This window comes from Oncorhynchus mykiss, chromosome 11 (genome assembly GCF_057628025.1).
Source record: "Oncorhynchus mykiss isolate SJ-2025 chromosome 11, ASM5762802v1, whole genome shotgun sequence".
In the NCBI taxonomy this organism is placed as follows: Eukaryota; Metazoa; Chordata; class Actinopteri; order Salmoniformes; family Salmonidae; genus Oncorhynchus; species Oncorhynchus mykiss.
The window spans coordinates 7,955,253-7,971,815 of record NC_143032.1 but is presented as its reverse complement, the minus strand read 5'-3'; the positions used below and the strand labels follow the sequence as shown (position 1 = coordinate 7,971,815).

General features: G+C 42.9%; 1 protein-coding gene across 6 annotated transcripts in view; it reads left to right on the top strand.

Annotated features, from left to right (window-relative positions):
• Nucleotides 1-16,563, top strand: part of LOC110536542 (uncharacterized) — a 99,458-nt gene that overhangs the window by 74,456 nt on the left and 8,439 nt on the right. For all 6 annotated transcript variants that reach the window (XR_005034542.2, XR_016484336.1, XR_016484334.1 and 3 more), the window contains exons 17-35: nt 461-496; nt 1,887-1,928; nt 2,376-2,438; nt 2,624-2,659; nt 2,775-2,858; nt 2,993-3,058; nt 4,588-4,650; nt 5,943-6,032; nt 6,118-6,153; nt 8,063-8,116; nt 8,319-8,375; nt 10,903-10,962; nt 12,562-12,603; nt 13,760-13,787; nt 14,045-14,122; nt 14,286-14,311; nt 14,397-14,477; nt 16,080-16,215; nt 16,325-16,389. Coding sequence is in view for 3 of the 6 variants with exons in the window: in XM_036934756.2 (XP_036790651.2) it covers nt 461-496; nt 1,887-1,928; nt 2,376-2,438; nt 2,624-2,659; nt 2,775-2,858; nt 2,993-3,058; nt 4,588-4,650; nt 5,943-6,032; nt 6,118-6,153; nt 8,063-8,116; nt 8,319-8,375; nt 10,903-10,962; nt 12,562-12,603; nt 13,760-13,787; nt 14,045-14,122; nt 14,286-14,311; nt 14,397-14,477; nt 16,080-16,215; nt 16,325-16,389 (1,143 nt within the window). In the remaining 3 variants the exon portion in view is untranslated. The remainder of the gene's footprint in view (nt 1-460; nt 497-1,886; nt 1,929-2,375; nt 2,439-2,623; nt 2,660-2,774; nt 2,859-2,992; nt 3,059-4,587; nt 4,651-5,942; nt 6,033-6,117; nt 6,154-8,062; nt 8,117-8,318; nt 8,376-10,902; nt 10,963-12,561; nt 12,604-13,759; nt 13,788-14,044; nt 14,123-14,285; nt 14,312-14,396; nt 14,478-16,079; nt 16,216-16,324; nt 16,390-16,563) is intronic.

Sequence of the window (16,563 nt, the reverse complement as noted above, 5' to 3'; positions counted from 1 at the left end):
TATTTTTTTTAAACTGCATTGTTTGTTAGGCGATTTGTAAGTAAGCAATTTACTGTATTCGGTGCATGTGACTAATAACATCTCATTTGATTTGACGTATGTTGCATTCTTATCTCACGAGGATAGATTTTGGGGCGTAGTAAATCATCTCGTTTCGCCTCTACTTCGCTGCCAATGTGTAGCACCCACCTTAGTGATGCCCGGCAGCCATTTTGTGCCAGATGTTTCGTTAGCACACATCAGTTGTCATTGACTGTATGTTGTTTGCAGGACATGAAGGGTTCTAGGGAACTGGGTGGCTTTGGGGCAGTGATGGCCAGAAGTATTCAGGTTCGAACACAAAGAGTGGTTTCTTATGCCGACGCTGGGACTTCAACCCTTTCGCTCATAAGTATGATATTAATATGAAAATAAGTATTATTAATACTGACAATAATTTTTTTTCTGGTGCTTTCCACAGGGACCTATTGACAAACCTGGCCGTCCAGGACCCAAGGTAGTCCCTCATGTCTTCTATCACTGACATAGTGGCTTTACTCAATGTACCTATCAGGCATGTTTCAATACAATATCCTGTACCATCATTGCTATCCATCGACTGTGGTAAAAGCCATCTATGGAAGGAAGCTACTCTCGAAAAACACACTTCAACCTGACATCAAGGTCAACGTATACTTGCCGTCGGCAGTATTTTCGTGACTCTTGGATGTTCTCATGTATGCTAGACACAGTCATCTGTTTTTGTAGACACAGTAGTCTGTATATATTAGACACAGTCATCTGTTTTTGTAGACACAGTAGTCTGTATATACTAGACACAGTAGTCTGTATATACTAGACACAGTAGTCTGTATATACTAGACACAGTAGTTTGTCTAAAATGTGAACGTGTATTAGATCGTTGGTGTGAAGTGTGACTCACTTGTTTCACCACTGAGTGTGGCAGAAGACAAACATCTCCTTATCTAGAAGGTTCCTTGTTCAGTCCTACTGCACGCCACTCGTTACCTAGAAGGTTCCTTGTTCAGTCCTACTGCACGCCACTCGTTATCTAGAAGGTTCCTTGTTCAGTCCTACTGCACGCCACTCCTTATCTAGAAGGTTCCTTGTTCAGTCCTACTGCACGCCACTCGTTATCTAGAAGGTTCCTTGTTCAGTCCTACTGCACGCCACTCGTTATCTAGAAGGTTCCTTGTTCAGTCCTACTGCACGCCACTCGTTATCTAGAAGGCCCTTGTTCACATCCTACTGCACGCCACTCGTTACCTAGAAGGTTCCTTGTTCAGTCCTACTGCACGCCACTCCTTATCTAGAAGGTTCCTTGTTCACATCCTACTGCACGCCACTTAAAGTATCAGTCATATGAATCATAGAATCAATCAAGCATATTTTGGTATTTTGGCAAAATGAGATGGAAGGACGTTCCATGAAATAAGGGCTCTATATAATACTGTACGTTTTCTTGAATTTGTTCTGGATTTGGGGACTGTGAAAAGACCCCTGGTGGCATGTCTGGTGGTGTATAAGATCATAGGATCGAAATCTTACAATACTTCTAATGGGCTTCAAGTGGACCAAGCTAATAATTAAAACATCTGTGGCACACAGTGCATTCGGAAAGTATTTTTTGAAACCTTGTTTTTGCTTTGTCATTATAGGGTATTGTATAGAGATGAATGAGAATAAAAATATATATTTTTGATTAAATTTAGAATAAGACTGTAACATAACAAAATGTGGAAAAAGTGAAGGGGTCTGAATAGTTTCTGAATGCACTGTAATGTATCTCTCTCTCAATGTCTTCCTCTCTCTATGTGTCAGAATATGTGCTTCCACATACCTGTAAAAAGTTCCCATACTGACCGCCATTTTGTTTCTCCCCACAGGGCGAAGACGGGCAGGACGGGCTTCCTGGTGTAGCGGTAAAGGTGCGTCCTCTCGACTCAACTGGTTCCCATTTATCCTCAGAGAGGAAGTGCCGACTTCCGCACCATGTGGTTCCTATTATTCCGCTAATTTCCAATGAATTCCTCTCTGACACATATGTGCACAGGCAGGGCCAGAGATGGCCATCTTGCTTTTTAACCCTCTCAGGGACTGTACATCATCTGCATACCCACCACCAGCAACTCCCAAAGCACTAAGCATCTATGCCCTAGTACAATTCCCAACTGTAGATGTGATTCATATAGGAAATAGTAATTAATCTACAATCTCCTCATTAAGATAAAGAGGTTTTCAGAAGTCTCACTCATTAATTACTCAGATGAGGTAGATTTTGGGCCAATTTTCCGCTATGTTAGGTGGGTGGGTCACTCACAGGCATCTAAAGGTCTAAAACCTTCCCCTCAACCATTTCCTCTGTGTTCCTCTAGGGGGAGCCTGGTGCTCCAGGAGCAACCGGGGCCTCTGGGCTGGATGGACTGCCAGGGCATACAGTCAGTACATCACCTGATTTTTACTGTCCAATTCAATCTCTCTCCTTTGTTTCCTTTCCTGATTTTTATAGTATTCTAATCTATCTTTATCCTCTTTACAGTAGTTCTTGTAGGTTCATCATAAAACTGTCTCAGGTCTCAGTTCTCTTTTGTCATGATAGTTGTTTGCCATTTCTTCCATGCAGGGAGCGAAGGGGGACCAAGGTGATATGGGACCAAAGGTACACTATCACTCCTCCTGACTCCGTTCCTGTTAATCTTTTATGAGTTAATCCTTCTGGAGCCAACCAGGCTGGCCCTGTTCTTGGTTCATCTAACCTTGTGTTCTGTTGTCAGGGAGAGAGAGGTCGGGACGGTTTCAGTTTCCCCGGCCCTCCAGGACCTCCTGGGTCTTCGGGACCTGTTATCAACCTCCAGGATGTAAGAGGATGTTAGAAAGTAATTAGGTGTTATTAAAGTCATTGTTATCACCCCTACCGATGCTCTCTGATAGGATAGTTTTAATATGGATGTTGATAGTGATCTCACTGTCTCTCCTCTCTGTCCTACCTCAGGTCCTGCTCAGTGATACAGAGGGTGTGTTTAACTTCTCAGGGCTGCTGGAATCTCAGGGGCTCAGGGTGAGTAGACGTGTGTGTGTGTGTGTGTGTGTGTGTGTGTGCGTGTGTGTGTGTGTGTGTGTGTGTGTGTGTGTGTGTGTGTGTGTGTGTGTGTGTGTGTGTGTTAATATGTTTTCAGATTGCCCTCTTGATGTTCTTTAAATGGCCTTCATAAGATTATGTGACAGAACACTGTTGACGTACTCACTCCCCAAAAAAAGCTAATTATGTTGAGAAATGGCTGGAATCACATCAAATATTTGTTTTAAATTGCTGTAATAATATCTGTAATGTATGGTCATAAAATTGGTTTTAACAGGTTTTTTTGTGTCCCAAAAGACAATTAGGTCCAGGCTATGAGAGATGCATTTATCTATATTTATCCGTGTGTCCCAAAAGACAATTAGGTCCAGGCTATGAGAGATTCATTTATCTGTATTTATCTGTGTGTCCCAAAAGACAATTAGGTCCAGGCTATGAGAGATTCATTTATCTGTATTTATCTGTGTGTCCCAAAAGACAATTAGGTCCAGGCTATGAGAGATGCATTTATCTGTATTTATCTGTGTGTCCCAAAAGACAATTAGGTCCAGGCTATGAGAGATGCATTTATCTGTATTTATCTGTGTGTCCCAAAAGACAATTAGGTCCAGGCTATGAGAGATGCATTTATCTGTATTTATCTGTGTGTCCCAAAAGACAATTAGGTCCAGGCTATGAGAGATGCATTTATCTGTATTTATCTGTGTGTCCCAAAAGACAATTAGGTCCAGGCTATGAGAGATGCATTTACCTGTATTTATCTGTGTGTCCCAAAAGACAATTAGGTCCAGGCTATGAGAGATGCATTTACCTGTATTTATCTGTGACTGGAGGTTAATTCTACAGTGTGTCGGTCATTTTGTTGGATTCATTGGAACGTGACCCCTTGACAGGGCCTTGAAACACACTATTGTTTTTGTTTTTTGTATGGGTCCATAATTCATACGATAGTAAAAACAAAACAGATTTTCTCTCTTACTGCTCAGAGGATCTGTTGGTAGGGTTACCATGGTATTGTGTCTGTCCTTTCTCTATTGCAGAATATACAGTATGCGGAACACGCGTTTGGGATGAACTTGACAGTGCAAACTTTATACTGTGCAGTTGGACAGATACTTACTGATAGGAGAGAGATAGTGTTGTAGTCGATCAGGGTTCTCATACTATTGGATACGGTCCTGTCACACACATTTCCTAGGTGGCAAAGGTCCTGATGGATATTCGCCCCATTATGCCATCGAGCGAAGGGAAACTGTAGCAGTTTTAAAGCTAATTTCTTGCAATTCTACAACTGTTCCATGTCTTATGTGTGTTCATATGATACCAGGAGTCGAATCCTGACCGAATTCCTAAAAAAAAAGAAAGAAAATGATGGGTTTGTATTGACCCTGTTCTGGGTCCGGATTCGGCCCGCTGTCTGCCTATGAGTATAGCTGTTGTAGATGTGTCTGTTCTTGTTGATGGATTTCTTTTGGTTATTTACCTACATTTACAATGATAATTCCCAGGGGCCACGGGGTCCAAAGGGGGACTTGGGGAATCCAGGGACCATAGGGCCCCCAGGCTTAAAGGTAAGTGTGTGTGTTGTGTGTTTTCATTTTAACGGGATAGTTCCACATTTTGGCAACTAAGAACTTTTTCTACTTGCCAGAATCAGATGAACTAATGGTATACATGTTTTATGTCTCTGCATGCAGTTTGAAAGAAGTTGCTATGAACAGTGGCGTTAGCGCAATGACGAATTCTACAGGAACAGCTTCCAGTCTCTAATGCCAGTTAGCAATGGCTCGTGAAACTACCTTCAACTTCCTTCAAATTGCATGCAGAGACATACAAATGGTATCTATGAGTTCATCTTACTCTGGGGAAGTTGAAAAATTACGCACTATCCCTTTAAGAATTCCGCTATGCTCAGAATTCTACTTGAGTCAGAATTCCGCTGTGCTCAGAATTCCACTAGGGTCAGAATTCCACTAGGGTCAGAATTCCGCTAGAGTCAGAATTGCACTAGGGTCAGAATTCCGCTAGGGTCAGAATTCCGCTAGGGTCAGAATTCCACAAGGGTCAGAATTCCACTAGGGTCAGAATTCCATTAGGGCCAGAATTCCACTAGGGACAGAATTCCACTAGGGTCAGAATTCCATTAGGGCCAGAATTCCACTAGGGTCAGAATTCCACTAGGGCCAGAATTCCGCTATGCTCAAAATTCCGCTAGGGTCACCATGTGAAAAGGAAACCACTGAAGAGCCCAGGATTTCCTATTGTGTCCCGTGTGGTTCAGATGGTAGCACATGGCACTCGCAACGCCACGATTGTGGGGTCGATTCCCATGGGCCTCCAGGCTACGGGAGACCAGTACGAAAATGTCTGTACTCACTAGTGTACGTCCCTCTGGGTAAGAGCGTCTGCTAAAATGTAATAAATACTATGTGACCTTTTCTGCACTGGACTGAATCAACATCAAATATACAGGCTCAAAGCCTTTTGGGTTTCAATCAATTCAAAGTGTGAAACTGAACGCCAGTGCTTATGATTAAAGCTAGTTGCTGCACTCAGGGCATTGATGTGTATAAGCCTGCTAATGGGTTCCAGACTGAGCAGCCATAGACAATATGCTTCAGTCCCAAGGTCTGTGGAACAACATGAATGAGATTATTATGTAATGTTTTCCTTTCTCTGAGAGGTGCTCATGCTGCTTCAACATGCATGTGCTGCACATTACCCCTGGGTGTGTGTACGGAGGAGGGGTTGTGCTCATGTGTCTACAGTATGTATGATTGTCATTTGATTGTACGTGTATGTATATCGTCTTATTGTCATTTGACTGTATGTATATCGTGTTATTGGTCACGTGTGTTTGCAGGGCGAGAAGGGTGAGCCAGGGGCCATGGTTGCAGCAGACAGGTCTATGATGTCTGAACTCACAGGGCCACAGGGCCCCAAAGGGATCAAGGTTAGTCTTACCCGCACAGTATTTCCTCGGTCAAAGTTCGATACTTGTGTCAGACGATCCACTTTGTATCTTCACTCTTTCGCAGGGCGATTGTGGTGTTCCTGGGCCAGCTGGAGTTATGGTAAGACTTTATTGGCTTCTTAATCTGACACTACCCTTTGTAGTAACCCCCCCCCCCCCCCCTCAACATCTTCTCTTGTCGTGTTACAGCAGCTGCTTTCATTCAAAGTGTTCTGGAACCATTTTTTTGCATATGCACATACAGGCCTGCCTCTAGGCCCCCTATCCAGACAATGCATATTTTCGGGAATATTACGGACCTGCGATGTATCTTCATCAGGATGCAGCTTCATGAGGATATACAGTTGAAATCGGAAGTTTACATACACCTTAGCCAACTACATTTAAACTCAGTTTATCACATTTCCTGACATTTAATCCTAGTAAAAAATCTCCTGTCTTAGGTCAGTTAGGATCACCACTTTATTGTTAGAATGTAAAATGTCAGAATAATAATAGAGAGAATTATTTTTCTTTCTTTCATTCCCAATGGGCCAGAAGTTCACATACACTCAATTACTATTTGGTAGCATTGCCTTTAAATTTTATAACTTGTGTCAAACGTTTCGGGTAGCCTTCTACAAGCTTCCCACAATAAATTGCGTGAATTTTGGCCCATTCCTCCTGACATAGCTGGTGTAACTGAGTCAGGTTTGTAGGCCTCCTTGCTCGCACACGCCTTTTCAGTTCTGCCCACAAATTTTCTACAGGATTGAGGTCAGGGCTTTGTGATGGCCACTCCAATACCTTGACTTTGTTGTCCTTAAGCCGTTTTGCCACAACTTTGGAAGTATGCTTGGGGTCATTGTCCATTTGGAAGATCCATTTGCGACCAAGCTTGAACTTCCTGACTGATGTCTTGAGATGTTGCTTCAATATATTGACATAATTTTCCTTCCTTATGATGCCATCTATTTTGTGAAGTGCACCAGTCCCTCCTGCAGCAAAGCACCCCCACAACATGATGCTGCCACCCCCACAACATGATGCTGCCACCCCCGTGCGTCATGGTTGGGATGGTGTTCTTCGGCTTGCAAGCCTCCCCCTTTCTCCTCCAAACATAACGATGGTCATTGTGGCCAAACAGTTTTATTTTTGTTTCATCAGACCAGAGGACATTTCTCAAAAAGTATGATCTTTGTCCCCATGTGCAGTTGGAAACCGTAGTTTGGCTTTTTTATGGGGGTTTTGGAGCAGTGGCTTCGTCCTTGCTGTCGATATAGGACTCGTTTTACTGTGGATATAGACACTTTTCTACCTGTTTCCTCCAGCATCTTCACAGGGTCCTTTGCACTTTTTGCGCCAAAGTACATTCATCTCTAGGAGACAGAACGTGTCTACTTCCTGAGCGGTATGATGGCAGCGTGGTCCCATGGTGTTTATACTTGCGTACTATTGTTTGTACAGATGAATGTGGTACCTTCAGGCGTTTGGAAATTGCTCCCAATGATGAATCAGACTTGTGGAGGTCTACAATTTCCTTTCTGAGGTCTTGGCTGATTTCTTTTGATTTTCCCATGCTGTCAAGCAAAGAGGCACTGAGTTTGAAGGTAGGCCTTGAAATACATCCACAGGTACACCTCCAATTGACTCAAATGATGTCAAGTAGCCTATCAGAAGCTTCTAAAGCCATTACATACTTTTCTGGAATTTTCCAAGCTGTTTAAAGGCACAGTCAACTTAGTGTATGTAAACTTCTGACCCACTGGAATTGGGATACAGTGAATTATAAGTGAAATAATCTGTCTGTAAACAGTTGTTGGAATTGCTTGTGTCATGCACAAAGTAGATGTCTTAACCGATTTCCCAAAACTATAGTTTCTTAACAAGAAATTTGTGGAGTGGATGAAAAACGAGTTTTAATGACTCCAACCTAATTGTATGTAAACTTCCGAAATAAACTGTATCTTTGTCACCTGCTGAGGGTTGAAATACAAAGGGAAACACTGCTGCTGTGTTGTTTTTTACAGGGTCCCATTGGGCCAGAAGGACCCAAAGGAGAATATGGCTATCCTGGTCGTCCGGTAAGTACCGCACATTATGATTTGAGATGTTATTTTAACCTTGTCGTCTACAAATGATAACAATGGCAGTGAGAATGTGTTTTAGTGACATATAGTGCCTAAACCCAAGAGCACTCTTTTGGGTTACACAAATGCAGAACACTACAGAATGTGGTCATATTGACATCATTCCATTAATGATGTGGTTTGCCTCTCGCTACAGGGTCGTCCCGGAATAATGGGGCATAAAGGAGACAGAGGAGACGCTGTGGGTGTGTCGGTGAGTTGAACTCCCTCCCTATTATGATGGGTCAGGGACAAAGGTTTGAGAACCACAGCACTAGGGCCAACCACTTCACGAGGGCCCCCTAGCCAGACCCGAACGGTACTGCAGACATCTGAAAGTGGCGCCCACTAAGCCAGAAAAGAACAGCACTGCTTTCAGTATGACAGCTTTCCTCAACACGTGTCAGAGGTTCCTGGCCTTACCTCAGTGTTCCATGATGATTACTTCCCTGGCCTTACCTCAGTGTTCCATGATGATTACTTCCCTGGCCCTACCTCAGTGTTCCATGATGATTACTTCCCTGGCCCTACCTCAGTGTTCCATGACGATTACTTCCCTGGCCCTACCTCACTGTGATGATTACTTCCCTGGCCCTTCCTCACTGTGATGATTACTTCCCTGGCCCTACCTCAGTGTGATGATTACTTCCCTGGCCCTAACTCACTGTGATGATTACTTCCCTGGCCCTACCTCACTGTGATGATTACTTCCCTGGCCCTACCTCAGTGTGATGATTACTTCCCTGGCCCTAACTCACTGTGATGATTACTTCCTTGGCCCTAACTCACTGTGATGATTACTTCCCTGGCCCTACCTCAGTGTGATAATTACTTCCCTGGCCCTACCTCACTGTGATGATTACTTCCCTGGCCCTACCTCACTGTGTTGATTACTTCCCTGGCCCTTCCTCACTGTGATGATTACTTCCCTGGCCCTTCCTCACTGTGATGATTACTTCCCTGGCCCTACCTCACTGTCATGATTACTTCCCTGGCCCTTCCTCACTGTGATGATTACTTCCCTGGCCCTACCTCACTGTGATGATTACTTCCCTGGCCCTACCTCACTGTGATGATTACTTCCCTGGCCCTTCCTCACTGTGATGATTACTTCCCTGGCCCTTCCTCACTGTGATGATTACTTCCCTGGCCCTTCCTCACTGTGATGATTACTTCCCTGGCCCTACCTCACTGTGATGATTACTTCCCTGGCCCTTCCTCACTGTGATGATTACTTCCCTGGCCCTTCCTCACTGTGATGATTACTTCCCTGGCCCTACCTCACTGTGATGATTACTTCCCTGGCCCTACCTCACTGTGATGATTACTTCCCTGGCACTACCTCACTGTGATGATTACTTCCCTGGCCCTACCTCACTGTGATGATTACTTCCCTGGCCCTACCTCACTATGATGATTACTTCCCTGGCCCTTCCTCACAGTGATGATTACTTCCCTGGCCCTACCTCACTATGATGATTACTTCCCTGGCCCTACCTCACTGTGATTATTACTTCCCTGGCCCTACCTCAGTGTTCCATGATGATTACTTCTCTGGTCCTACCTCACTGTGATGATTACTTCCAGTGAAGCAACAATATCTGTCTGTGACATCACTTTTACTGTTGGTCGAACTGGCTGAACAGTTTTAACCAGACTTGGTGTACTTGTGGTCATATCTGAAGTCTGCAGATCAAGGGTTGTTCCACTATGAAGGTTTGTGGATGAATGATGTGAAATGGACTTCTGAACCAGTATGTTGCCCATTCGACTCTAATGGTGATTCTGAACCAGTATGTTGCCCATTCGACTCTAATGGTGACTCTGAACCAGTATGTTGCCCATTCAACTCTAATGGTGACTCTGAACCAGTATGTTGCCCATTTAACTCTAATGGTGACTCTGAACCAGTATGTTGCCCATTCAACTCTAATGGTGATTCTGAACCAGTATGTTGCCCATTTAACTCTAATGGTGATTCTGAACCAGTATGTTGCCCATTTAACTCTAATGGTGATTCTGAACCAGTATGTTGCCCATTCAACTCTAATGGTGACTCTGAACCAGTATGTTGCCCATTCAACTCTAATGGTGATTCTGAACCAGTATGTTGCCCATTCGACTCTAATGGTGACTCTGAACCAGTATGTTGCCCATTCAACTCTAATGGTGACTCTGAACCAGTATGTTGCCCATTCAACTCTAATGGTGACTCTGAACCAGGATGTTGCCCATTCAACTCTAATGGTGACTCTGAACCAGTATGTTGCCCATTCAACTCTAATGGTGATTCTGAACCAGTATGTTGCCCATTCAACTCTAATGGTGATTCTGAACCAGTATGTTGCCCATTCAACTCTAATGGTGATTCTGAACCAGTATGTTGCCCATTCAACTCTAATGGTGATTCTGAACCAGTATGTTGCCCATTCAACTCTAATGGTGATTCTGAACCAGTATGTTGCCCATTCGACTCTAATGGTGACTCTGAACCAGTATGTTGCCCATTCAACTCTAATGGTGATTCTGAACCAGTATGTTGCCCATTCAACTCTAATGGTGACTCTGAACCAGTATGTTGCCCATTTAACTCTAATGGTGATTCTGAACCAGTATGTTGCCCATTCAACTGTAATGGTGACTCTGAACCAGTATGTTGCCCATTCAACCCTAATGGTGATTCTAATATTTTCCTCTTCCTCTGTCACTGTCACTGTCTTGTTCTCCCTCTCTGTTCTCAGGGATCCCCTGGCCCCCCCGGGCCCCCAGGACGTCCCGGAATGTTCAACTGCCCCAAAGGAGTAAGTATGACCCCCCCCCCCATTTTTTAATAAAGGTTCAAATCCAGGTCTTGTGACATGATTGGGCCAGTGGCCCGCCAATCGGGGCCCTTCCTATATCCATGTTTGTTCATGTCATTATCAGGTACTGTAGCTGTTCATGTCATTATCAGGTACTGTAGCTGTTCATGTCATTATCAGGTACTGTAGCTGTTCATGTCATTATCAGGTACTGTAGCTGTTCATGTCATTATCAGGTACTATAGCTGTTCATGTCATTATCAGGTACTGTAGCTGTTCATGTCATTATCAGGTACTATAGCTGTTCATGTCATTATCAGGTACTGTAGCTGTTCATGTCATTATCAGGTACTATAGCTGTTCATGTCATTATCAGGTACTATAGCTGTTCATGTCATTATCAGGTACTATAGCTGGTCATGTCATTATCAGGTACTGTAGCTGTTCATGTCATTATCAGGTACTATAGCTGTTCATGTCATTATCAGGTACTGTAGCTGTTCATGTCATTATCAGGTACTGTAGCTGTTCATGTCATTATCAGGTACTATAGCTGTTCATGTCATTATCAGGTACTATAGCTGTTCATGTCATTATCAGGTACTATAGCTGTTCATGTCATTATCAGGTACTATAGCTGGTCATGTCATTATCAGGTACTGTAGCTGTTCATGTCATTATCAGGTACTATAGCTGTTCATGTCATTATCAGGTACTATAGCTGTTCATGCCATTATCAGGTACTGTAGCTGTTCATGTCATTATCAGGTACTATAGCTGTTCATGTCATTATCAGGTACTGTAGCTGTTCATGTCATTATCAGGTACTATAGCTGTTCATGTCATTATCAGGTACTATAGCTGTTCATGTCATTATCAGGTACTGTAGCTGTTCATATCATTATCAGGTACTATAGCTGTTCATGTCATTATCAGGTACTATAGCTGTTCATGTCATTATCAGGTACTATAGCTGGTCATGTCATTATCAGGTACTATAGCTGGTCATGTCATTATCAGGTACTGTAGCTGTTAATGCCATTATCAGGTACTGTAGCTGTTAATGCCATTATCAGGTACTATAGCTGTTCATGTCATTATCAGGTACTATAGCTGTTCATGTCATTATCAGGTACTATAGCTGTTCATGTCATTATCAGGTACTATAGCTGTTCATGTCATTATCAGGTACTATAGCTGTTCATGTCATTATCAGGTACTATAGCTGTTCATGTCATTATCAGGTACTGTAGCTGTTCATGTAATTATCAGGTACTATAGCTGTTCATGTCATTATCAGGTACTATAGCTGTTCATGTCATTATCAGGTACTATAGCTGTTCATGTCATTATCAGGTACTATAGCTGTTCATGTCATTATCAGGTACTGTAGCTGTTCATGTCATTATCAGGTACTGTAGCTGTTCATGTCATTATCAGGTACTATAGCTGTTCGTGTCATTATCAGGTACTATAGCTGTTCATGTCATTATCAGGTACTATAGCTGTTCATGTCATTATCAGGTACTATAGCTGTTCATGTCATTATCAGGTACTGTAGCTGTTCTGCTCACTGTCCCTTTCTTTCATTTTTTGCAGACAGTTTTTCCCATCCCTCCCAGACCGCACTGCAAAAAGGCCGTAAGTGACAGGCAGACAGCACAGAGCTGGGCAGGCTGATCTCAGGCCTGTCTGTCTGTCTCTGTGGGGTATTCTCTTTCTCTCTCTCCTTCTCTCTCGCACTCATAGAGCTGGGCAGGCTGATCTCAGGCCTGTCTGTCTGTCTCTGTGGGGTATTCTCTTTCTCTCTCTCCCTCTCTCTCTCCCTCTCTCTCACACTCATAGAGCTGGGCAGGCTGATCTCAGGCCTGTCTGTCTGTCTGTCTCTGTGGGGTATTCTCTTTCTCTCTCAATCACTCATTCATTCATACACTGTCTCATACACTGTCTCTCTCTCTCCCTCTCTCTCACACACACACACATGCAAACACATACACACCTGCACACGCACACTTTGTATCTCTCTCTCTCTCTCTCTCTCTCTCTCTCTCTCTCTCTCTCCCCCCCCCCCCTTACTTCTTCATCATAAAAGGGGAATGTGCATGTAGCATCCATAGTCCCTAACCTATTCCAGGTGTGAATTGAGGATCTCTCCCAGCATGCTGCATGTCATATGGACATGGTGGTCATGTGGTTGGGGGGTCGCTCTTCCATTGGTTGGTTGGAAGACACTAACACAATTCAGGATGGTCCCCAAGATTGAATATTAAACATTCATTCAAATTATATAATATTTTATATGAAGTCTGTTTCAGACATTGTAATTTCCAATAATTCCATTCAGATTGTATAACCATGTCATTGTTTTGTAAATACCAGGTTAATTGTGTTCTCAAATACAACATAACCTAAAGAATGTACGTACTATGTAAGGTCTCTCAGAAGTGAGATGAGCCAAATGTGATTGGTGTTTCCTGTCTTTCATGGGGGCCATCTTAAAAAAAATAATCTTTCTTCCATGGCAGTGGTGGTCACTGCATTGTTTCATCCTTCTAAACCTCCATTTTGTTACACATAGATTAAAAGACACATCCTGATGTGACCTCTGAATCTGTGGATGTATCATCACAATATATAATATCAAATGTTATATACATATAATAGCCATCTTGTTTTAGTTTGTCTGAAATGCATGATGGGAAGTTTCTATACGGTCACTTCAACTTTTCCTTTCATATGCCCTGTTCTTGTTTCTGTTCAGGAAAGTTTCTGAAACATATTTGTTTCATTTTTGCAGATAAATGGCTCTGAGAATTCAACAAATGGTAAGTAAGAAGGACATGACATCACATGACCCGTTATTTGTTTGTTGACAAGGAAAGCATCAATGGTAACTTATGATATGTGCTGTTATTACACACACAACACGAGACCTCTGAGACCTGCTGCATCCAATACAACATATTAAATATGAAAAAAACCCATTGTCTGTTCCAACATTGTCTGTCATTACTTTGTCGTGTTGTCTTCTCTTTTATGCGACAGCCTAATGCTCAACTGTTGTTCCTTATCTGACCTGTAGGGGGGCCGGATTGTCCTTCATCTGGGACCAAAGGGGACAAGGGGGAGAGGGGCTTCCCTGGGATGCCTGCCCCGCCACGTGAGTCACATTGGATGTGTCATTGTTAACCTAACAGTATTATTTCAGTTCTACTTTTGATATAAACAAAACATATTCTAATGTGTCATAATGCCTGTGTCATTATTCATGTAGACATGTTATTATCTTTAAAAATCAATGGATGTTGTATTTTTTTCTACAGTCATAATGCTTCCCAAAGGAACTATGGTGAGTTATGTGTGCGTGTGTGCACGTGTGTGTGTGTGTGTGTGTGTGCTTACCTCTCACAGTTTGTGTGTCTGTCTGTCCACAGGGGAACAAAGGGGACAAGGGGGAGAAGGGGGAGGCCGGGTTATCGGGCCCACCTGGTATGCGTGGGACATCTGGAATGGTGGTGAGTCTCGTTTCCGTGGAGACCACACTCTCCCAAAGCCACGCCCACCCACCACAGCTTTGACCGATTAGACTTACTGAGAAGAGCAGCATGCAACATAGACACGTGAGATGAGTACATCATCGGTATCATCTTAATTTGAGGGTGTTATTACGGTCTATGACCTCTTTTGATGGTGTGCTAGATAGCTAAAGAATGTTTGGTGAGTTTCAGTTGAGTTTAATTGCTGCACGAGATGATTTATGTCTGAAATGAGCCGTTTTGGTTGTTTTTGTTGTGAGAATTTTGAATTTGGCCGCAATGGCAAAATGCTGGTTTACAGGAAAGGGAATACAAATATTTTTTCATTCTTTCAAATTCAGATGCTGCATGCAACAAAAGAGGATTTGTCCTACTGGCTCCATTTAAATAACCTCACAGCCATGGGGTTTAAATAACCTCACAGAGTCATGAGGTTTAAATAACCTCACAGAGTCATGAGGTTTAAATAACCTCACAGAGTCATGAGGTTTAAATAACCTCACAGAGTCATGAGGTTTAAATAACCTCACAGAGTCATGGGGTTTAAATAACCACACAGAGTCATGAGGTTTAAATAACCTCACAGAGTCATGAGGTTTAAATAACCTCACAGAGTCATGAGGTTTAAATAACCTCACAGAGTCATGGGGTGTAAATAACCTCACAGAGTCATGAGGTTTAAATAACCTCACAGAGTCATGAGGTTTAAATAACCTCACAGAGTCATGAGGTTTAAATAACCTCACAGAGTCATGAGGTTTAAATAACCTCACAGAGTCATGAGGTTTAAATAACCTCACAGAGTCATGAGGTTTAAATAACCTCACAGAGTCATGAGGTTTAAATAACCTCACAGAGTCATGAGGTTTAAATAACCACACAGAGTCATGAGGTTTAAATAACCTCACAGAGTCATGAGGTTTAAATAACCTCACAGAGTCATGAGGTTTAAATAACCTCACAGAGTCATGAGGTTTAAATAACCTCACAGAGTCATGAGGTTTAAATAACCTCACAGAGTCATGAGGTTTAAATAACCTCACAGAGTCATGAGGTTTAAATAACCTCACAGAGTCATGAGGTTTAAATAACCTCACAGAGTCATGGGGTGTAAATAACCTCACAGAGTCATGAGGTTTAAATAACCTCACAGAGTCATGGGGTTTAAATAACCTCACAGAGTCATGAGGTTTAAATAACCTCACAGAGTCATGAGGTTTAAATAACCTCACAGAGTCATGAGGTTTAAATAACCTCATAGTCATGAGGTTTAAATATCCTCACAGAGTCATGAGGTTTAAATAACCTCACAGTGTCATGAGGTTTAAATAACCTCACAGAGTCATGAGGTTTAAATAACCTCACAGAGTCATGAGGTTTAAATAACCTCACAGAGTCATGAGGTTTAAATAACCTCACAGAGTCATGAGGTTTAAATATCCTCAGAGAGTCATGAGGTTTAAATATCCTCACAGAGTCATGAGGTTTAAATAACCTCACAGAGTCATGAGGTTTAAATATTCATTCAAGGTAAAAAATGACTGTAGATGAATATCTGCTAAAGCACTGGGTCTGTTTCAGGGCCCTCAAGGAGAAACTGTTATGGGGCCCCCTGGCCATCCAGGCGTTCCGGGGTCTCCAGGTACTCCGGGGTATGGAAGACCTGGCCCTGAAGGCCCCCAAGGGCCTCCTGGACACCCCGGAGCACCCTCTCCAGGTAAGATTTGTGGTCACCCTTTGTGGCATTTGCTGTATAGTGTAATATGCTCACTAGCTTCTCATAATAAAATGTTACGTTTGTTTGTCTCCCATTTTTGTAATTCCAGCTGTGACCGTCCCTGGACCTCAAGGCCCCCCTGGCCCAGCTGGACCTCCTGGGGCCTCTGCCGTGGTGAGTCAGTCTGTCCCCCCCGTCACATCATAATGTCATCCAGTCATACCATCAATTGTCAATCCTGTGACATCAAGTAATCACACGTCCATCATCAAATAACCCCAGACACACTACAGATAAAATGTCTGTCTTCCTCAATTGCCCTGACCAGTGTCTGGAGATAAAATGACT